This window comes from Somniosus microcephalus, chromosome 4 (assembly GCF_052327205.1).
Source record: "Somniosus microcephalus isolate GS21.2 chromosome 4, FLI_Smic_1.0, whole genome shotgun sequence".
Classification (NCBI taxonomy): domain Eukaryota; kingdom Metazoa; phylum Chordata; class Chondrichthyes; order Squaliformes; family Somniosidae; genus Somniosus; species Somniosus microcephalus.
Window position 1 is genome coordinate 50,607,090 of NC_140990.1, and position 23,391 is coordinate 50,630,480.

The following is a 23,391-nucleotide window of genomic DNA, read 5'->3' on the forward strand; positions in this document are numbered from 1 at the left end:
GCGGTGTGTAAATGCTGCCCTTCTCACAGCCTGTAAAAGGAGTTTACAAAAGCCATCACTGTGAGTCCAGGATAGAAATTGACAAGATTCTCTCCTCCTGGTTCCTGGCCAAGGGGGCCGCGCATGCGCCCTGCTGCCCCTGAGCCTCTGAAGATGGCGGGCGTTAACCCGGGCCTGTCACCAGGAGAAAGCCCCGCAGCTGCTGTCCTGCTTGGAGCAAACGCCCGGCCCGGAGGCTCTTGTTCGGGGCCTGAGGCCCACCCCGGGTGTGTGTGAAGCGGATAATGTTGAGTGTTTTAATAATGGGGCCTGGGACCGCACTCGGGATGTGTGAAGCCCGCATCCCCCTGGGGTTTATTTTTTTTTCATTTTTTAAAATGACATTCACAGAGCTCAAGTCTCAGCTCTTTGTACAAAGTCACAAGCCCTCATGCCTACAAGGCAGGGGTCCCAGTCTCTGCAAGTTAATGATGTGATCTCCAAGCTTCTTGATCATCTTCACTTGTTCATCCAGATAGTGGGTCTCCAGGAATTCACACAGTTGAGGGTCGGCGCTCCCAGTGGAGAGTTTGTGTAGATCCAGCAGACTCTGATCAACATTCTTCTCCATCTGCAGGACTCTCTGCATCGCCGAGTGGAGCCTTCCGCTCTCCCAGCTGAACAAATGGACTGTAAAGAAGCTTAAAAACACTAGATTAATTTTTAAAACTTATCAAATTAAATTAAAATCACATTGGCCGGGGTGATGATGCACTCCAGTCCCTGCGGTGCCCACCGGTCTCGGAGGGCCTCAAGTGTGCCGTCAGACACCGCGTGCTCCATCTCCAGGGCCACCCGGGCGCGAACATAGCCGCGGAAGAGAGGCAGGCAATCGGGCCGAACGACCCCCTCGACCGCCCGCTGCCTGGACCTGTTTATGGTCACTTTGGCCAGGCACAGGAACAGTCCTACGAGGAGGTCCTCCGACCCGCCCTCTCCCCTCCGCACCGGGTGGCCATAGATCAGGAGCGTGGGACTGAAGTGCAGCCAAAAATCGAGGAGCAGCCCCTTCAAATAATGGAACAGGGGCTGCAACCTCTCACATTCCACATAAATGTGGAACACGGACTCCTCTAGGCCGCAAAAATAGCAAGCGGCCTGGGAGTCCGTGAACTTATCTAAAATCTTATTGCACGGGACTGCTCCATGCAACACCCTCCAGGCCAAGTCCCCAATAGATAAAGGGAGGACTCCCACGTAGAGAGCCCCCCATTGGGGACCTCCGCCTCCGCCGGATGGCAAAATGGCACACCAAGGCGTGTCCGGACGGCAGGCGAAGATGACAAAGTGGAGAGAGTGTGCAGGAGCAGCCCGTACAGGAAACCCCTCCACGCAGAACTAAAAGGCACGGAGGGCATTTCCCCGAGACGGCTCAAGCTGTGAGACGCCGGTTCCCTAGAGGGGATTCGGGGCCGCGCGCCGATGAGGAATTCCGTCCGAACAGGGGTCAGTTCGGACGGGATCGCCCCACATGCCTGAGCCTCCTCGATACACCTAGTGGAGTCGGGGCCCAGTGCCGCTTTCAGCGTCTCGATGGCTTTGGCCACGAGCCGGACATTGGCCCAGGACAGGTGTTGCACCAGCTCCTCCGGCACCACCCAACCCGCTCCTCTGCCATCGAGCCGGTCCCCGACCCTGGTCACTGTGGTAAACCACTGTATACCTGCCTGTGTGGGTGTTTGTATTCCACTGTGTACATGCCTCGGCTGACTCCTCCCACGAGTCCAGGTATAAAGGTGACTGCTCCACAGTCTCTCTGTATTCTGGACTGGTCGACCACTCGAGGCACACCTTCATTCTCTTGTTAATAAAAGCCTGTTAGTTACTCGCTTAACCTCAGTCTTTTGAGTAATTGATAGCGCATCAATTTTATTAACAAGATTTTTTTATAATGGAGAAGATCCTCACAAAAGCATGCCTGCACTTAGACCATCGGGAGGCGGACGCATCCACCAAGTTTGCTCACTGGCTTAGGTGCTTTGAAAGATTCCTGATCGCCTCCGCTGCAACGGTCAAATCGGATGAGGACAAACTGGATGTCCTGACCTCCAAAGTGAACCACCGAGCGTACTCGGTCATCCAGGACGCGACCTCGTACATGGCTGCTCTCAAGCTCCTCAAGGACCAGTACACGTGCCCAGTGAACGAGGTGTACGCCAGGCACCTCCTGGGGAGTCGTAAACAACAACCTGGGGAATCGACCGAGGAATACCTTCAGGCACTGTCTGTGCTTGGCCGGGCCTGTGGTTGTAAGGATGTAAAGGCCGCCGTGTACACAGAGGAACTTATCCGAGACGCTTTTGTAGCGGGCCACAGGTCCAATTACACCCAACAGCGACTGTTGGAGCAGAGTGACCTCGACCTCAACAAGGCCTCTGAACTCGCACTATCATTGGACGCAGCCTACCGGGGCATGGATGCCTACTCCTCTGCACCGTGGACGCCGTGGGGAACGACAGCCTGGGACACGGTAGGACCGTCTCATAGCACCGTGCCACCCCAGCCACATCCCAGCAACGGCCCAACTACCGCAGCAGTGTCCCAAGGCCAGAAATGCTACTTCTGTGGCCAGGCCAAACACCCCAGAGCGCGCTGCCCAGCGAAAAATGCGATCTGCTCGGGCTGCAGGAAGAAGGGACACTACGCCAGCGTCTGCAGGGCCAAAGCCACCCCGAACCCCAGCAGCGCCGCGTGTGGGCCGTGTGGGCCGCCATCTTGGGCCTCCCCAGCCATGTGCGAACCACCGGAACAGCAGCCATTTTGGACGCCTCCAGCCACATGGAGATCATGGACGCCGCCATCTTGGATGCCAGCCGGGACGCAGCAGGCCCCCAACACCGCCTCATCTGATACCCGCAGCGACACACCGACCCCTACGCTGGCCTCCGTTACGCTGGACCAAGCGAGACCGCACCAACTGGCCCGGTCCACAATGGACATTAAGGTAAATGGTCACGAAACAACCTGCCTTTTTGACTCTGGGAGCACGGAGAGCTTCATCCACCCCGACACGGTGCGGCGTTGCTCTCTCCCAGTCCTGCCTGTGCACCAGCGGATTTCTATGGCCTCCGAGTCCCAGCCGGCGGACATTGGCGGCTACTGCGTGGTGACACTCTTAGTAGACGGGACTGTGTACGATAATTTTAAATTTCTGGTCCTGCCCCACCTCTGTGCTGCCGTTCTACTGGGGTTAGATTTTCAGTGCCACCTTAAAAGTGTTACGATGGCGTACGGTGGACCCCTCCCCCCACTCACAGTCCGCAGCCAGCAGCTTCCAAACTGCCCGCCGCGCACCAGGTGCAACGTCTCCACACTCAGAGTCACCCCCCCCCACTGTTTGCTAACCTCACCCCCGACTGTAAGCCCATCGCCACAAAGAGCAGGCGATACAGTGCCGGGGACAAGGTTTACATTAAAACCGAAGTGGAGCGGCTCCTGAAGGAGGGGATTATTGAGGGCAGCACCAGCCCCTGGCGAGCCCAGGTTGTGGTCATTAAGACCGGCGAGAAGCAGCGCCTGGTCATCGACTACAGCCAGACAATAAATCGCTACACCCTGCTGGACGCTAACCCACTCCCCCGCATAGCTGATATGGTCAACCAGATCACGCAGTACTGCGTCTTCTCGACCACTGACCTGAAATCAGCGTACCACCAGCTCCCTATCCGCCCTGAGGACCGCCAGTATACTGCCTTTGAGGCAAACGGCCGCCTCTATCACTTCCTTAGGGTTCCCTTTGGTGTCACCAACGGGGTCTCCATCTTCCAAAGGGAGATGGACCGGATGGTCGATCAAAATGCGTTGCAGGCCACTTTCCCATATCTGGACAATGTGACCATCTGCGGCCATGACTTGCAGGACCATGACGCAAACCTCGAAAAATTCCTCTGCACAGCCCAACTCCTGAACCTGACGTATAACAAGGAGAAGTGCATATTCCGCACAACCCGCCTCGCCATCCTTGGCTGTGTTGTGGAACACGGAGTCATCGGTCCCGACCCCGACCGGATGCGTCCCCTTATGGAACTCCCACTGCCCCACTGCCTCAAGGCCCTGAAGAGGTGCCTAGGGTTTTTCTCCTATTACGCCCAGTGGGTCCCCTACTATGCGGACAAGGCCCGTCCGCTGATCAAGTTCACCTCTTTTCCCTTGACGGCAGAGGCCCGCTTAGCCTTCCACCGTATCAAGGAAGACATTGCCAAAGCCACCATACACGCAGTGGATGAATCCATCCCCTTCCAGGTGGAAAGCGACGCGTCCAACTTTGCCCTGGCCGCTACCCTTAATCAGGCGGGGAGACCCGTGGCCTTCTTTTCACGAACCCTCCAGGGCCCGGAGACCAGACACTCCGCTGTTGAGAAGGAGGCCCAGGCTATTGTGGAGGCTGTGCGTCATTGGAGGCACTACCTGGCCGGAAAATGATTTATCCTGCTCACTGACCAGCGTTCAGTTGCTTTTATGTTTAACAACAAGCAGAGGGGCAAAATCAAAAACGACAAGATCTTGAGGTGGAGAATCGAACTTTCCACCTACAATTACGAGATCTTGTACCGGCCCGGGAAGCTCAATGAACCCCCGGATGCTCTATCGCGTGGCACCTGCGCCAGTGCGCAGATCGATAGACTGCGGGCCCTCCACAATGACCTCTGCCACCCGGGGGTCACCAGGTTCTTCCACTTCATCAAGGCCCGCAACCTGCCTTACTCCATTGAGGAGGTCAGGACCATGACCAGGAACTGCCAAGTCTGCGCTGAGTGCAAACCGCACTTTTATAGACCAGACAGGGCTCACCTGATAAAAGCCACTCGCCCCTTCGAGCGCCTGAGCGTTGATTTTAAAGGGCCTCTCCCCTCCTCCGACCGCATTGTGTACTTCCTCAACATTATTGATGAGTACTCTCGTTTCCCGTTCACCATCCCCTGCCCGGACATGACCAGTGCCACGGTCATTAAGTGTCGGAACGACCTCTTCACCCTGTTCGGTTTCCCCAGCTATATCCAAAGCGACCGGGGCTCATCGTTTATGAGCGGCGAACTCCGCCAGTACCTGCTCGCTAGGGGTATTGCCACAAGCAGGACCACCAGTTACAACCCCCGGGGGAACGGACAGGTGGAAAGAGAGAATGCGACAGTTTGGAAGGCCGCCCTGCTAGCCTTAAAGTCTAGGGGCCTTCCGACCTCCCGCTGGCAGGATGTGCTCCCCGATGCGCTCCCCTCTATTCGGTCACTGCTCTGCACTGCCACTAACGCCACCCCTCATGAGAAAATGTTTGTCTTCCCAAGGAAGTCCACATCGGGGACATCGCTACCGCCATGGCTGACGTCCCCAGGGCCGGTCCTACTGAGAAGACACGTGAGGACCCATAAAATGGACCCCCTGGTCGAGAGGGTCGAGCTCCTCCACGCCAACCCCCAGTATGCTTACATTGCGTACCCGGACGGGCGGGAGGACACAGTCTCCATACGAGACCTCGCACCCTCGGGGACCGCTGTAACCCACTACCCACTACCACCCCCCGCCACGATCCAATATCCAACCCCAGCAGACAGCACGCCTGGGCCCCGCGACCCGCTCGACACCAACGAGGACTACACACTAGTGCCCCAGCCTACGCGGGACTCGACGCCGGAAGCTTCACTACCCCTGCCGTCGCCACGTCGATCACAGCGGCAGACAAGACCTCCGGAGAGACTCCAATACACAAACTTTTAATACACTTCACCCCGCCGGACTCATTTTTAAACAAGGGGTGAATGTGGTAAACCACTGTATACCTGCCTGTGTGGGTGTTTGTATTCCACTGTGTACATGTCTGTACATGCCTCGGCTGACTCCTCCCATGAGTCCAGGTATAAAGGTGACTGCTCCAGAGTCCCTCTGTATTCTGGACTGGTCGACCACTCGAGGCACACCTTCATTCTCTTGTTAATAAAAGCCTGTTAGTTACTCGCTTAACCTCAGTCTTTTGAGTAATTGATAGCGCATCAGTCACCTTACCAGGCACAGCCCTGCCCTCCGCCAGCCGCCCGATCCAGCGGTCCCGGAGGTGCGGATTCCTGAGCAGCGGCTCCTGAAGGGGAGCTGCCACTCCTGACGGGGGAGAACTCTGCCTGGAGGCGATGCTGTTCCAGACCCATAGCAGTTCCTGGTAGAAAACAGGCAACTCCCGCAGGTAGGCACGCGTACGGCCCAATTCCACAAACAGGAGCTGCGTGTCATAGTTGAGGCCATGCAGCTGGCGGAAGAAATACGTCGCCAACGCACACCATCGAGGAGGATTCTCAACGTACAGGTATCTCTGCAGGGTCCGAAGACGGAAGGTTGCCGCCCGGGTGCAAAGGCACACCAGCCCCTGACCACCCTCCCTAAGCGGGAGACTCAGAACCGCGGCAGAGACCCAGTGCTTCCCTTTGTTCCAGAAGAAGTCGATGAGCTTCTTCTGCATCTTGGCGACAAACGCAGGGGGCAGGATCAAAGTGACCAACCAGTACCACAACATGGCGGCCACCAGCTGGCTTATGACCAGCGCTCGACCCCTGTAGGACAACACTCGGAGCAGTCCTGTCCAGCGTCCTAGGCGAGCGGTGACTTTGGCCTCCAGCTCTTGCCAGTTCGCTGGCCAGGTGTCCTCGGCAGGGCTGAGGTAGACTCCCAAGTAGAGGTGCGTGGTGCTCCAGGCGAAGGGCCTGAACTCCTCTGTCAGGGAATCCACCCGCCACTGGCCCACCAGGAGTCCAGAACATTTCTCCCAGTTGATCCTGGCGGAGGATGCCTCCGAGTAAATCTGCTGGCATTCCCGCATCCTCCGCAAGTCAGCGGGATCCGTGACCATGAGGAGCATGTCATCGGCGTAAGCCGAGAGGATGACTTCCACTTCAGCAGGTCCTCCCACAAAACTCTGCACGCATCCTTACTGGACGGATCCGGAGAGAACAGAGCCCCGTAATAGGCCCGGGTCTCCGCGCTGAACCCCTCCGGATCCGAGACCAGAGATCCGTCGTTGGCCAGCAGCCCCAAGAGCTGCTTACGGACCCCCATGTCTTTTTTCCAATGAGTAGAAGGGGGAGCCATGGTCCAGGTCCCGGAGGATCTGGATCCGCGACCTCACATACGCGCCTCGGGACCCAACGAGCTGCAGGTCCTTCAGCGTGCCCTTCTCTTCGTACACCTTCCGCAGGGTCAGATCATCGACGACTTGACCGAGACGGGACTCCAGGTCGAGCACCTCCCTCTCCAACCGCCCGACCTGGGCCTCCCGCCTCTTGGTCGACCCCCTCGCGTACTCCTGACAGAAGAGACGGACGTGAGCCTTGCCACGTCCCACCATGGCCTCTAGGAGGGGAAGCCCCCCCGCTTCCTTCTTCAGTCGGCCCAGAACCGATGAAACGAATCCCGGAACCGCTCATCCTCCAGCAGCAGGTTGCTAAAATGCTAGTACGCGGACCCCCCCGGTGCGCCTAATGGAACGAGCTCCGCCCACACCAGGTGGTGGTCCGTGCACGGCACCGGCCGCATGAAAGCTGCCGGAACGCAGGAGACGTATGCCTGGGAAATGTAAAGGCGGTCGATTCTGGACCTTCCTCCGCCAGGCCTCACATAAGTGAAGGCGCTGGAGTCGGGATGGAGATTTCACCAGACGTCCACCAAGTCGAAGGACCCGACCAGGTCCCTCAACTTCTCCATCGCCGCCAGGCTGTATGGGGGACCCGAACGGTCCCTCGCCTCGAGGGTGCAATTAAAATCCCCCCCGAGGATGACGCACTCGCCGACGTCATTGGAGCCCAGCATCGGAGACAGAGTCAGGGGGTCTTCCCCCTCACTGCCATCAGCCACCGACCCAGCGGACTGGGGAGCTTGAATACATTCCACGGCCACGGCGAGCAGTGCCTGGGAATGGTCCGGACCGTCCTGGGTGAGCCCAGCCTCACTGGCCTCACCCTCCCCAGTCTCCAGGGCGCCCGACATGGCGACATGTAACGATTCTTGTATTATTTCCTCCGCGGGTAGATCCACGGTCCCCCCCACGCGCAGGGTCTCTTCCCCATCCCCGGGAGGTGCAGGCGGGATAGACTCATCTGTCGCACCCTCCCGAGGGACAGGCAACTCCTGCCGAATACAGATGTCAGTTACGGTGGTGGGGGGGGGCGCAGCACCCATGGCGGGCGACGATTCCCCCCGCGAGGATGGACATTGTCTCTCCTGGTCCTCCTCCTCTCCCAGGGACCCGCGCCTCCTTTTTGTTATGGAGGGACACGAAGGCTGGGAGACCTCCATACCTACCGAGGCCTCCTCCTCCGCTCCCTCCCGTCGAGCGGGTTGCTTGGGTCCCTCGAGCCCGAGCCCGGTCGCAGGTCTTGATTCTCCCGCCTCAGCGGTTGCGATCACGGGCCCGGGCACGAGGCCCCCCAAACTTTGAGACTCCACCACCAGCGCAAGGTATGCGGGCATAAGTTCCAGCAGATCATCCATATCCGTGTGCTCACCGAGGGGACCCACCCTAAGGTGCTTCATCTTCTTCTGCACCTTCCCTTCGCGCGGACGCTCTCCCTCACCCCCGCCAGAGGCCGTGATGGCATTGGCCTCCGACGTCGACCGCGCATCAGGTGTTGAGGATGCGCGGACAGGATCGAGGGGGAGGAGCGGTGGCGGCGCCAGCCTTGGCCGCCTCAGATGTTCTGGTGGCCTTGGAGGTGGGGCAGTTCTTTCGTACGTGACCCACCTCCTTACAGGCATGGCACCGCACACCGTCCGATGTCCAAAAGACGCGGTGGGCAGCCCCCTCGTGGTACATGACAAAAGTGCCCTCGGTGTCCTCCTCCCACGCCAGCTGAACAAAAAGCTGGTGCCGGAAGAAGATGCGCCGGAGGCTGGCCTCCCTGCATCCGAGCGGGGTCGGTGTGATCCCCGACCTCACCTCCCCAGTTGACGTAGGTGGGGGAGGAGGAGCTCAGTCGAAACAAAGGGCGGGACGTTTGATAAGAGGATCCTCTGCATGGTGGCCTTGAGAGGATCCACCGGCAGGAAGGTCCTGCCCACGGTGAGCCCCTTGGTTACGGCCAGGGACACCGCCTGCTCCGACCCCAGGAAGAACACAGCCTTGCCGTACATTTTCGAGGTGGCGATGATGGCTGAAGGGCCGACAACCCCAGCCATGGCCTTCACGCATGCCTCGATAGTCATGTTGGGGTGAGTGTAGCTCTTCACCCTGTGTTTTTTAGTGATGAGGCGGAATGGTGACGGGGCAGCAGAAGCAGCGGGAGCAGCCATGGCCGTGGCTGCCACACTTGCATATGACCTTGCTGGCCCCGTCACCGGCAATGATGTGGTCACCATTGTGGGGTGCTTATTATAAAGGGCTACACCCACCCCAAGTCACAGGCCTGGTGATCTTAATGGCCTCAGTGGTTGTTTTTCCCTGAGCAGAGGGAGCTTTAAAAGTGAAGGCACACCTCTCCCCTTGTTGATTAAATTGGGAGAGGGGCCTTCTCCCCTCTGCTCAATGGGCAATTAATGGATATGAGGTGCCTCTTAGAGAGAGACAAAGAGAGAGAGAAAGTGGGGTGGGAAGGAGGGAGGCCGCAGGGGCTGGGTCTCCACTCAAGATGGTGGGTGGGTGCTCACAGGGGTGCACTCTCTGAAAAATAAGTCTCTATTGATGGTCTTCTTGTGGGGGGAGAAGATGTCTTCACCTGGGAAAGTAAAGCTGGAGATGCCCAGGCTCAGTCCACCACCAGGTCTTAACGATGTGATAATTAAATGATGACTTCGCCTGGGCAGCTCCAGCTATCCCAGGTCAAGCAATAGGGAGGGGTGTTTGCTAGTGGTGTGTGTGGCCTAGTTTTTACAAGAGCCACACACACTCACACACACCCCTAGATGTTTTCTTCTCCTTCTTCTTTCCTCCCCCCCACTTAAATACAAAGGCCTAGAAATTTGGGGCGCCAGCCTCGCCAGAAGTACCGCCTCAGAAGAAGTTGCGCTGCCCACCGCAAATTCAGTTTGCGCACCCCAGAGGGAAGCGCGGCGCTACTCGAGGCGCCCCGCATCCCTCTTGGGGTGCTGCAACTGAAGTTCGCAGCGCAACGTGCCGCAGCGCCACACGCTGTGGCACGGCATGCTGCGGTACTGCAGGCCTTCCTCCCCTTCTTAAAGGGGAGGGGCTTGCTGCAGCGCGCTCGTAGAGCGCGAGTGCCGGCAAAAGAGCCCGGCACTGAGGAGAAGTGCCGGGCTCTTGGGACACAACCGGCACTCAGCGGGGGTGGGGGGGGGCTTAGGACGCCAGCGACGGCGGCGCGGAGAGGTGCTGGCAGGCGGCCAGCAAAAAAATGGCAGCCCCGCACCTCCGCGCCTCTACCGCCGCAGGTAGGTGCCCCTGAGCCAATCGCAAATTGCGACCGGCGTTAAAGCAGGGGGCGCTACTAAATATCGCGATCGGGGTGGTAGCGGGGTGCTGCGCACACCGATGACGTCATCAGTAGCGGTGCAGCGCTAATGGCTAGCGCCACCATTAGCGTCCCAAATTTAGCGGGAGGCGTGGCCAATGGCGTAAAACCCACTAAGTGCCCTCAGGATGCTAACGGGTGGCACAGCCCACTGAATTTCTAGGCCAAAGTCTTTATGAGAGTGCACCATGAAACACCCACCTGTAGAAGTTTTCCAATGGCTCTCCCTCCTTCTGAACAGATGTAGGATGTTCGTTTTTCTCCCCTCTCTCCCTCTTTTCCAGGCAAAACCAATGTCAACAATACAAGTACCCATAGTAAAAAACAATACATACCAGTCCTACTGGCAATCTAGTAACTCTTCATTTTTATTTGGTATAACCTGTTGTCCTTTTAAAAAATGTTAACATTCAAGTACAACAGTACTTCTACAACTCAACAGATACATAGTAAATCCATTACATTCATTGACCAATTATGGTCAACAATATAAATACAACAATAAATTTTACAGGTAAATCAACAATGTTTACAGTACAAACTGCAACTATTTAATAAACCAAGAATCCGTACACGCCAGTCCAACTGGCATTGTTCAATCATTCAGTCATTCATTCCTCCATTCGTCCGTTCGTTCGCTCAAGCGTAAGTTCCATGTGCATGACTGCGTGCATGTGTGCCGTTTCTATCTGCGTGCATGCCTATCTGTTCGTTCATCTGTCCGGCAGGCTTCACGCTCACCAAGTCAACTTTCACCTGGGGAGCGAGGGCCCTTCATTCGGTCGACCGTAAGTTCCATTGTGTAAGCGTGCGTATCATTTGTCTACCTGTGTGAATGCGTGCGTTCGTTCATCCGTCCGGCAGGCCTCACGCTCACCGAGTGACCCCCATCCTGGAGAGCAGGCCCTTCATTCGGTCGGACGTAAGTTCCACTGTGTATGCGTGCGTGCGTGCATATATTTGTATCCGCATGCATGCGTTCACTAGAGCGTTCGTTCGTTCGATTAAGGAAGGCTTTAACACTAAATAACACCACAATATACAAAATCCCACAACCATATCAAAAAATCACTTAAGACTTCAAGTAAACTACTTTTAACCAGAACCTGAAACTTCTTCAACAAACAAGTAATATCAGTTCAACGCCAGTCCTATTGGCACTCTAATAACTCCTCGTCTTCACTTGATGTTATCCAACCATATAATGTCATAATCCTTATCCACAGTCTTCAACCTTTTCACAGAAAGGAAGCCGACCACTTTCTCTAATCCCGTAAAAGAGGAAAACGACTACTCAAATTTCCTTCTTCTTGCTGTTATCACTCACAGGACCCAGCCATCAAGACATTCGTTATAACAACTGAAAATGCTGGAAAAACTCAGCAGGTCAGGCAACATCCGTGGAGAGAAATTATAGTCGACGTTTCGGGTCTAACCCTTTTTCAAAACTGGAAAGGAAATGAAATAGATCGAAGGCAGGGCTGCGAAAGAACAAAAGAAGTAAAAGAGACATTAAGAGGTATTCAAAACCAGACGAGATGGTGATAGGACAAGTGGAGACAAAGACGGCTCAGATTAGGTGTGAAGTGTACTGGCAGAATGAGAGACAGCTGCCATGTGGGAGAGAGAAAAAAAAGGAAAGGGGGGGAAGGGAAAACCCAAAACAAAGGGGTGGAAAAAATATATAAGTAAAAATGTAATAGGGGCCGAGGTTATGATCTGAAATTGTTGAACTCGATATTGAGTCAGGAAGGCTGCAAAGTGCCTAATCGGAAGATGAGGTGCTGTTCCTCGAGTTTACGTTGAGCTTCCGTGGAACAATGCAAGAAGCCGAGGACGGTGAGGTCCGAGTGGGAATGGAGCGGTGAATTAAAATGACAGGCGACCGGAAGCTCGGGGTCACCCTTACGGACTGAACGGAGGTGTTCCGCAAAGCGGTCACCCAATCTGCGTTTGGTCTCCCCAATGTAGAGGAGACCGCATCGTGAGCAGCGAATACAGTATACTAGATTGCAAGAAGTACAAGTAAATCGCTGTTTCACCTGGAAGGGGTGTTTGGGGCCCTGGACAGTGGGAAGGGGGGAGCTTTAGGGGCAGGTGTTACATCTCCTGCTCTTGCACGGGAAGGTGCCAGGCAAAGGGGAAGGGCCTTCGTTATTCCTTGCCGATATCACTTTGTTTTGCCTTTTATCTTCCTTTTATTTTCCTTTTTCACTTTGAGTCCGTTGTCTTTTCCCATCTTTTGGCTGCTCATGCACCATACTATAGATGGAAACAGTCTGTCTTTCCTCCACCAAAATGGCGGCACAAACCCGATCCCATCACCGAAACAATGTCTCACAGCTGCCACCAGATGGAGCACAGGCGGGGCCGCTGGAACTCATTCGGGCCCGAGACTGTTCTTCACCTTTAGAAACCGTGCAGCATGCTCACCCACAGCATCTCCCGACTCCGCTTCTGTTGACCAGCCGCTCCGCCCTAGGCCCCCCGCCTGGGGTCCTCCGTGCTGGGCCTCCCACCTAGGACACTCTCCTCTGGGCATTCCGCACTGGACCCTCCGCACTGGCATTCCCCGTGAGCAGCCGGGGTGTGGAGCAGCCCGTTCACACAGCACTGAGCAGAGCTGAGCTGCTGAGAATCTCGCAGCCTCCCCCGGGGTTCATGAACCCGCTCCCTGAGCTCTCACCTGATGTGTCAGCGGCTGCTGCCAAGGTCCGCGCATGCTCAGCTCACACTGCCCGGGTGATTGACGGGAGCTCCGGACCAATATGAAGAGCGGGGTGGGGCTGGAGGAGCGAACCGGCGGCGGGTCCGCCAACCAATCGGGGGGCCGCAGGGGCGGGACTAGCACCAGCTGATTGTCTGATCCGCAGGGCAGCGAGTTTCTCCAGTCCCTTGTTCAGGGCCCGGGGCCAGGGGAGGCTGTGGGCCTTTATTCCCCTTATTGGACACAAGGCCCTTTGTCTCACAACACACTGGCTCAGGTTTTAATAGAGACTTTTAAGATTCATGAATAAAAGCAGATAAACCTCGTGGAACAAAATGTTTAATATTTGGGAGTAAAAATACTGTTATTTTCCTCTGTGGAATTTGTTACTTTCAGACAATAACAACAACTTGTATTTATATAATGTTGAAAAAACTCCCAACGCGCTTCACGGGAGCGTTAAAAAACAAAATTTGACACCGGGTACAAACCAAGCATATTTCCACAAGGAGGAAAGATGGGGCGTCCAAAGCTCGAGCTCCCTGGATGACAAAGGATGTAGAGGTTAGAATAAAACAGAAAAAGGAGGTTTACGACAAATGTTAGGTACAGAAAACAGTCAAAAACCAGGAGAATAGAGAGTGCGGGGGAAATTGAAAAAGGATATATGGAAGAAAGACTTGCATTTATATAGCGCCTTTCACGACCACCAGACATCTCAAAATCACTGTTGTAATGTGGGAAACACGGCAGCCAATTTGTGCACAGCAAGCTCCCACAAACAATAATGTTTTTGTTATGTTGGTTGAGGGATAAATATTGGCCAGGACACCGGGGATAACTCCCCTACTCTTCTTCAAAATAGTGCCATGGGATCTTTTACATCCACCTGAGAGAGCAGACAGCTCCTCAGTTTAAAGTCTCATCAGAAAGACAGCACCTCTGACAGTGCAGCACTCCCTCAGCACTGCACTGCAGTGTCAGCCTAGCTTTATGTGCTCAAGTCTCTGGAGTGGGACTGAGAACCCACAACCTTCTGACTCAGAAGCGAGTGTGCTGCCCACTGAGCCACAAGGGGGAGAGTACGAGAAAGGATTAGTGGGTAATGTAAAAGGGAACCCAAAAATCTTTTATAAACATATAAAAAGTAAAAGGATAGTTAAAGGAATGGTGGGGACGATTAGGGACCAAATAGGAGCTCATCATACGGAGGCAGAGGGCGTGGCTGAGGTACTGAATGAGTACTTAGCATCTGTCTTCACAAAAGAAGAGGACGAAGTTAATGTCGCAGTAGAGGAGGGGGGAGTAGAGAAATTGGATAAAATGGATAGAAAGGAGGTGCTAAATAGGTTGTCATCACTCAAAGTTAACAAGTCACCCGGTCCAGATGTGATGCATCCTAGATTGCTGAGGGAAGCTAGGGTGGAGATAGCAGAAGCTCCGACCACAATCTTTCAATCTCCCTCAGATATATGGGAGTGGTGCCAGAAGACTGGAGGATTGCAAATGTTACACCCTGTTTAAAAAAGGGGAGAGGGATAAACCTGGTAACTACAGGCCAATCAGTCTAATGTCAGTGATGGGTGAACGAATAGAGACCATTGTCAAGGACAAAATTAATTCTCACTTGGAGAAGCATGGGTTAATAAGGGGCAGCCAGTATGGATTTGTTAAAGGTAAATCGTGTCTGACTAACCTGATTGAGTTCTTTGATGAAGTAACAGAGGGTTGATGAAGGAAGTGCAGTAGATGTTGTATATATGGACTTTCAAAAGGCATTTGATAAAGTACCACATAAGAGACTTACTCGGAAAATAGAAGCACAGGGAATTAAAGGGCTGATGGTAATTTGGGTATAATTGGCTAAGGGAGAGGAGGCAGTGAGCAGTGCTGAGGGATGTTTTTCTGACTGGAGGGAAGTATGCAGTGGGTTCCCCCAGGGGTCGGGATTAGGACCATTGCTTTTCTTGTTATATATAACTGACCTGGACTTGGGTATAGGTGTACAATTTCAAAGTTTATGGATGATACAAAACTTGGCAATGTAGTAAATAGTGAGCATAGTAGTAGCAGACTTCAGGAGGACAGAGACAGACTGTGAAATGAGCAGACACAAGGCAGATTAAATTAAATGAGGATAAGTGTGAAGTGATGCACTTTGGGAGAAACAACAGGGAGAGGCCGTATAATCTAAATGGGACTATTTTGAGGGGGTGCAAGAGCAGAGGGACCTGGGGGTCGATATTCACAAATCTTTGAAAGTGCCACGGCAAGTTGGTGAGGCGGTTCAGAAAGTGTATGGGATACTTGGCTTTGTAAACAGGGCCATTGAATACAAAAACAAGGAAGTTACACTAAACCTTTACAAATCACTAGTTAGGAACATAGGACAGGAGGAGGCCATTCAGCCCCTCGAGCCTGTTCCGCCATTCAATGAGATCATGGCTGATCTGTGACCGAACTCCATACACCCGCCTTTGGCCCATATCCCTTAATACCTTTGGGTAACAAAAACCTATCAATCTCAGATTGAAAATTAACAATTGATCTCGCATCAATTGCCGTTTGCAGAAGAGAGTTCCAAACTTCTACCACCCTTTGTGTGTAGAAGTGTTTCCTAATTTCACTCCTGAAAGGTCTGGCTCTAATTTTTAGACTGTGTCCCCAGTCCTAGAATCCCCAACCAGCAGAAATAGTTTCTCTCTATCTACCCTATCTGTTCCCCTTAATATCCTGAAAACTTCGATCAGATCACACCTTAACCTTCTAAATTCCAAGGAATACAACCCTAATTTGTGTAATCTCTCCCCGTAACTTAACCCTTGGAGTCCGGGTATCATTCTGGTAAACCTACGCTGCACTCCCTCCAAGGCCAATATATCCTTCCTAAGGTGTGGTGCCCAGAACTGCTCACAGTACTCCAGGTGTGGTCTAACCAGGGTTTTGTACAGCTGCAGGGTTTTGCCCTCAGCTGGAGTCTTGTGTACAGTTCTGGGCACCACACTTTAGGAAGGATGTCAAGGCCTTGGAGAGGGTACAGAGGAGGTTGACCAGGATGGTACCAGGGATGAGGGACTTCAGTTTTGTGGAGAGATTGGAGAAGCTGGGATTGTTCCCCTTAGAGCAGAGAAGGTTAAGAGGAGACCTAATAGAGGTGTTCAAAATGATGAGGGGTTTTGATCGAGCAAGTAGGGAGAAACTGTTCACTCTGGCAAGTGGGTCGGTAACCAAAGGTCACAGATTTAAAATAGTTGCTAAAAGAACTAGAGGGGAATGAGGAGAATTGTTTTCACACAGAGGGTTGTTAAGATCTGGAACGCACCATCTGAAAGGATGCTGGAATCAGGTTCCACAGGAACTTTCAAACGGTAATTGGACATGTCTTTGAAGAGGACTAGTTTGCAGAGTTCTGGGGATAAAGCTGGGGTTTGGGACTAAATTGGACAGCTCTTTCAAAGAGCCGGCACAGACACGATGGGCCAAATCACCTCCTTCTGTGCTGTTAGATTCTATGATCAGTGTGAACTCGCTGGTGTCCCTTAAGGCTCTTAGAGCTTTTAAAGCTCTTCCCACAGTCAGAGCATTTAAAGGGTCTCTCGTCAGTGTGAACAAGCTGATGTTCCAGCAGGTGGGATGACTGAGTGAATCCCTTCCCACACACAGAGCAGGTGAACGGTCTTTCTCCAGTGTGTAGGTGTTGGTGTTTCTTCAGCTCCCCGGAGCTTTTAAAGCTCTTCCCACAGTCAGAACATTTAAAGGGTCTCTCGTCAGTGTGAACTCGCTTATGTACCAGCAGGTTGGATGACTGAGTGAATCCCTTCCCACACATGGAGCAGGTGAATGGTCTCTCTCCAGTGTGAACTCGCTGATGTACCAGCAGGTGGGATGACAGAGTGAATCCCTTCCCACACATGGAGCAGGTGAATGCTCTCTCCCCAGTGTGAACTCGCTGGTGTTGCTTGAGCTCCCGGGGGCTTTTAAAACTCTTCCCACACTCAGAACATTGAAAGGGTCTCTCGTCAGTGTGAACAAGCTGGTGTGTCTGCAGGTTGGATGACACATTGAATCCCTTCCCACACATGGAGCAGGTGAACGACCTCTCCCCAGTGTGAACTCGCTGGTGTTGCTTGAGCTCCCGGGGGCTTTTAAATCTCTTCCCACACTCAGAACATTGAAAGGGTCTCTCGTCAGTGTGAACAAGCTGGTGTGTCTGCAGGGTGGATGACTGAGTGAATCCCTTCCCACACATGGAGCAGGTGAACCGCCTCTGCCCAGTGTGAACTCGCTGGTGTTGCTTGAGCTCCCGGGGGCTTTTAAAACTCTTCCCACACTCAGAACTTTTAAAGGGTCTCTCCCCAGTGTGTAGGTGTTGGTGTCGCTTCAGCTCCCCGGAGCTTTTAAAGCTCTTCCCACAGTCAGAACATTTAAAAGGTCTCTCGTCAGTGTGAACTCGCTGGTGTACCAGCAGGTTGGAGGGCCGAGCGAATCCCTTCCCACACACGGAGCAGATGAATGGCCTCCCCGCAGTGTGAACAAGCTGGTGTCCCTTCAGCTCCTGGGGGCGTTTAAAGCTCTTACCACAGTCAGGACAGTTAAAAGATCTCTCATCAGTGTGAGCTCGCTGGTGTTCCTTCAGATCCCGGGGGCTTTTAAAGCTCTTCCCACAGTCAGAACACTGAAAGGGTCTCTCATCAGTGTGAACAAGCTGGTGTCCCTTCAGATCCCGGGGGCTTTTGAAGCTCTTCCCACAGTCAGAACATTGAAATGGTCTCTCGTCAGTGTGAACAAGCTGGTGTCGCTTCAGTTCCCCGGGGCTTTTAAAGCTCTTCCCACAGCCAGAACACTGAAATGGTCTCTCGTCAGTGTGAACTCGCTGGTGTGTTTGCAGGTGGGATGAACAAACAAATCCCTTTCCACACACGGAGCAGGTGAACGGACTGTCCCTGGTGCGACTGCGCCGTTGAACTTCCAATGCAGACGGGGAACTGAAGCCGTTCCCGCCGTCCCCACCTTTACCCGGTTTCTCCCCGGTGTGACGGTGCATGTGTCTCGCCAGGTCAGGCGATCGGCTGAATCCGCGTCCACACACCGAACACGTGTGCGGTTTGTCATTGCTGCGATCGCTGCTTTCTCCTTCCATGTGCAAAGGCTGATGATATTCAGGTCCTGATGAATCGAGCGACTCTGTCAGATCTTGACGTGATGTTTGGTTTAAGCTTCCCGCCTGTAACTGCTCCACTTCTATAACCCTGTAAATTGAGATCAGAAAAGGATCAGAGGCAAACTATTGTTTAATTTTCCCCTTTCCGACCCTAGGGGTAGTGAAGCTAATTTTCAGGCCCCAGCTGCTGCACAGGTTGGTTGAAAGGATCAGCAGTAATGGCGGCTGTAATACCCACAAGCCCCCGCGCTCCAGAAAGCGCTCTGTTGACTCTGAGTCCCGTGCATGCGCCTCATGGCCCCCCGTGCGGTTGGAACATCGTGCGCGCATGCTGAGCCGCAACATCTGGTACGTGCGCGGCTCAGGTGGGGCCGAGTCGGTGTTTCGCCACAGCCGCCAGGGAGAGGACGACCCAACATTCTTCCTGTCAGCAATCACTCCCTCGTTTCTTTAATAAAAACAGAAACTGCTGGAGACACTCAGCAGGTCAGGCAGCATCTGTAGAGACAGAAACAGAGTTAACGTTTCAGGTCGATGACATGTCGTCAGAACTACTTGTTCTTTAGTGTCAGCCAGTGGCTCAGTTGGTAGCACTCTCACCTCTGAGGCAGAAAGTTGTGGGTTCAAGTCCCAGTCCAGAGACTTGAGCACAAAAATCTAGGCTGACACTCCAGTGCAGTGCTGAGGGAGTGTGGCACTGTTGGAGGTGCCGTCTTTCGGATGAGACATTAAACTGAGGCCCTGTCCGCTCTTTGAGGTGGACGTCAACGATCTTATGGCACCATTTTGAATAAGAGCAGGGGAGTTATCCCCGGTGTCCGAGCCAATGTGTTTATCCCTCAATCAACATAACAAAAAACACAGATTATCTGGTCATTATCAGATTGCTGTTTGTGGGAGCTTGCTGTGTGTTAATTGACTGCTGCGTTTCCTCCAGTGACTACACTTCAAAAGTACTTCATTGGCTGTAAAACACTTTTGGGATGTCCAGTGGTGGTGAAAGGTGCTACATAAATGCAAGTCTTTCTTTCTTCACTGGTCTCACCAGCGACCTCTTCTAGCTGACGGTTGATTGACATTACAAGAGGATTTGAGTACAGGACTAAAGAAGTCTTACTCCAATTATATAGGGCCTTGGTGAGACCACACCTGGAGTACTGTGTACAATTTTGGTCTCCTTACCTAAGGAAGGATATACTTGCCATAGAGGGAGTGCAACAAAGGTTCACGAGATTAATTCCTGGGATGGCGGGACTGTCGTATGAGAAGAGATTGAGTAAACTAGGCCTGTATTCCCTTGAATTCAGAAGAATGAGAGGGGATCTCATTGAAGCATACAAAATTATTACAGGGCTTGATAGGGTGGATGCTGGGAGAATGTTTCCCTTGGCTGGGGAGTCTAGAACCAGGGGCCACAGCCTCAGGATAAAGGGTTGGCCATTCAGGACTGAGATGAGAAGAAATGTCTTCACACAGAGGGTGGTGAATCTTTGGAATTCTCTACCCCAGAGGGCGGTGGAGGCTCAGTCATTGGGTATAGTCACAACAGAAGTCGATAGATTTCTGACCAGTAAGGGCATCAAGGGATATGGCGATAGGGCCGGTGAATGGAGTTGAGGTGATGATCAGCAATGATCTCATTTAATGGTGGAGCAGGCTCGAGGGGCCGAATGGCCACTCCTGCTCCGACTGGGGACAGCGAGAGTCCGCGCATGCGCACACGGGAGCGGCGGTTTGGGCCGAGTCCGGCACAGCGACCCCTCCCGGTCACCAAGGGCAACAACCGCGCAGGCCCAGAGGAGACCAACCCCTTCTCGGAGCTGCGCCTGCGCACTCGGATCCTGTCGGACGGAGTCGGTGCGGGACATTCCGGGAAAGGCCTTGGTGTCAGTTACAGAGTCGCGCTCGGTGACGCAAAGTGAGTTTTCTCCGCTCCGATAGGGTGGAGAATCGCGCGGGGTGGGGGGAGGGGTGGATCGGGAGAGGATAAAGAGAAATAGAAAAACCTGAGAGTCCGCGAGGCCCCGGACCGAGCGGCGTCAATTGGACGGTGACGTGATCTCCTCGGGGACACGTGATCCGGGCCCACGGCCTGATTGACGGGAGCTTCCGACCAATAGGGAGCGAGTGGGGCGGTGTTGGATGAGCGAGCCGGCGGCGGGTCCTCCAACCAATCGGGGAGCCCGAGGGGCGGGACTAGCGCCGGCTGATTGTCTGATCGGCAGGGCAGCGAGTTTCTCCAGTCCCTTGTTCAGGGCCCGGGGCCAGGGGAGGCTGTGGGCCTTTATTCCCCTTATTGGACACAAGGCTCTTTGTCTCATAACACAGTAGCTCAGGTTTTTAAAATAGGTTTGCAGGAAATAGTGAATTGAAAATTGCAAAACTGAGATTGTTAGAATTACACAGGATTTATGGCACAGAAACGGGCCATTCGGCCCAACCAGTCTATGCTGGTTTTTCTGGTCCACACGAGCCTCCTGTCTTTCCTCATCTAAATCTATCACCATAACCCTCTATTCCCTTCTCCCTCATATGCTTGTCCAGCCTCCCCTTAAATGCATCGATACTATTCACTTCAACCACTCCCTGTGGTAGCGAATTCCACATTCTCACCACTCTCTGGGTAAAGAAGTTTATTTTGAACTCCCTATTGGATTTCTTGGTGACTATCTTATATTGATGGCCTCTAGTTATGCTCTTCCCCACAAGTGGAAACATTCTCTCTGTATCCACTCTATCAAAAAAATTTCATAATTTTAAGGACCTCTATCAGGTCACCCCTCAGCCTTTTTTCAAGAGAAGAGACCCAGCCTATTCATCCTTTCCTGATATGTATACCCTCGCATTTCTGGTATCATCCTTCTAAAGCTTCTCTCCTCCCTTTCCGGTGCCTCTATATCCTTTTTATAATATGGTGACCAGAACTGGATGCAGTTCTCTAAGGGCTGAATTTTGCCGACACTCAGAGTGCGGGTTTGGAGGCAAGTCCGCTGTCAAAACCACAAAAACTGACAGCAGGTCATTATCCTGCCCTGAACCGCCTCCTTGTGAGTTTCCTAAGTGTCGGGTCTGTCATCCCTGAACAGACCCGACACCAAGTGGCAGGTCAGCCAATTTAGATAATTTAAGCTTGTTAAAAGGTAGTTAAGCACCATTTTCCCATGTAGTTACCATTTTCCCAGGTTTTTAACGAGGTTCCCGGAGAGCGGCTATCACGTCAGGTAAGTATGTCGGGTTCTCAATGACTCTGGATTGCTGTGAATAGGTGAAAGCTGCAGAAGTGGTCTAAAACCTACCATTTCACAGCTGTTCACTTCCCAATCTTAGAAGCTGGAGCATTAATGATTTGGAACCCACTTTGGAGCTTTATGCAAACATGATTTCCCTTTCATAAAACCACATTGACTCTGTCTAATCATATTATCATTTTCTAAGTGCCCTGTTCCACTTCCTTAATAATGGATTCCAGCATTTTCCCGAGGACTAATGTCAGGCTAACTGGCCTGTAGATCCCTATTTTCTCTCTCCCTCCTTTCTTGAATAGCGGGGTTACATTTGCTACCTTCCATTCCACTAGGACCTTTCCAGAATCTAGGGAATTTTGGAAGATCACGACCAATGCATCCACTATCTCCGCAGCCACCTCTTTTAGAACCATAGGATGTAGGCCGTCAGGTCCAGGGGATTTGTCGGCTTTTAGTCCCGTTAGTTTCTCAAGTACTTTTTCTGGACTGATGTGAATTACTTTAAGTTCCTCACTCTCATTAGTCCCTTGGTTCTCCACTATTTCTGGAATCTCAACCTTCTCCAGTGTAGCTCACGCAGCTCCAGCTCACGCAGCCTTAGCTCGGGCTGTCCGTAGTGTGGCTGCAACATGCCCGTAGACTTGTACGAGTGGTCGGGACCTCTCGCCCTGACCAAGGTGGACGAGAAGCCTGCACAGCCCCTCTGTGTCAAGTATGACAACGTGGACAGAGATGTGCTGGGTAAAGTACTGAGCCCGGCCCAGGTACTGACTGCAGCTGAGAGCTGAACACACAGGAACCACTCCAGTGCCTGGAGCCAGCAACAAGAGGCAACAAAAGCAAGGAAGGCACAGAGTCCAAAAGCAAGGAAGTTATGATGAACCTTCGTAAAACACTAGCTCGGCCTCAGCTGGAGTATTGTGTCCAATTCTGGGCCCCGCACATTAGGAAGGATGTGAAGGTCTTAGAGATGGTGCAGAAAAGATTTACAATAATGGTTCCAGGGATGAAGGACTTCAGTTACGTGGATAGACTGGAGAAGCTGGGGTTGTTCTCCTTAGAGCAGAGAAGGTTGAGAGATCTGATAGAGGTGTTCAAAATCATGAGGGTTCTGAACAGAGTAGATAGAGAGAAACTGTTCCCATTGGCGGAAGGGTCGAGAACCAGAGGACACAGATTTAAGGTGATTGGTGGAAGAACCAAAGGCGACATGAGGAAAATCTTTTTTACGCAGTGAGTGGTTAGGATCTGGAATGCACTGCCTGAAAGGGTGGTGGAGGCAGATTCAATCACAGCTTTCAAAAGGGAATTGGATAAGTACCTGAAGTAAAGAAATGTGCAGGGTTACGGGGAAAGGACGGGGAGTGGGACTCGCTGAAGTGGTCTTGCAGAGAGCTGGCACAGGCTCGACGGGCCAAATGGCCTCCTTCTGTGCTGTAACCATTCTATGATTCTAATCTTATATTGTGGTGAATAACAGACAAAACCTGTTCTTTCTCCTGATCTGATTACAGATTCCAACCAGTAGATTCACTGAATGGAATGTCTTTTCAGTGTTAACAACAGAATATGCTGGAAAAACTCAGCAGGCCAAGCAACATCTGTGGAGAGAAAAGAGAGTCTTGACAAAGGGTTCACCCGAAACGTTGACTCTATTTTCTCTCCACGGATGTTGCCTGGCCTGCTGAGTTTTTCCAGCATTTTCTGTTGTTATTTCGGATTTCCAGCATCTGCAGTATTTTGCTATCGTCTTATCAGTGTTGCCATGGCGACCTGTCTGCAGTGAAGCGTCTGTTT

General features: G+C 52.9%; 1 protein-coding gene across 1 annotated transcript; it reads right to left on the minus strand.

The window, feature by feature from the left end:
* Positions 1–16,193: 16,193 nt before the first annotated feature.
* On the minus strand, positions 16,194–22,225 carry LOC147118851 (uncharacterized). The gene is made up of 2 exons (XM_085983984.1): positions 22,152–22,225; positions 16,194–18,125 (listed from the first exon to the last, which is right to left on the minus strand). The coding sequence occupies exons 1-2, from the start codon at positions 22,223–22,225 to the stop codon at positions 16,691–16,693; spliced, it is 1,509 nt and encodes a 502-aa protein (XP_085840110.1). The 3' UTR covers positions 16,194–16,690.
* Between the last annotated feature and the right edge of the window lie 1,166 nt (positions 22,226–23,391).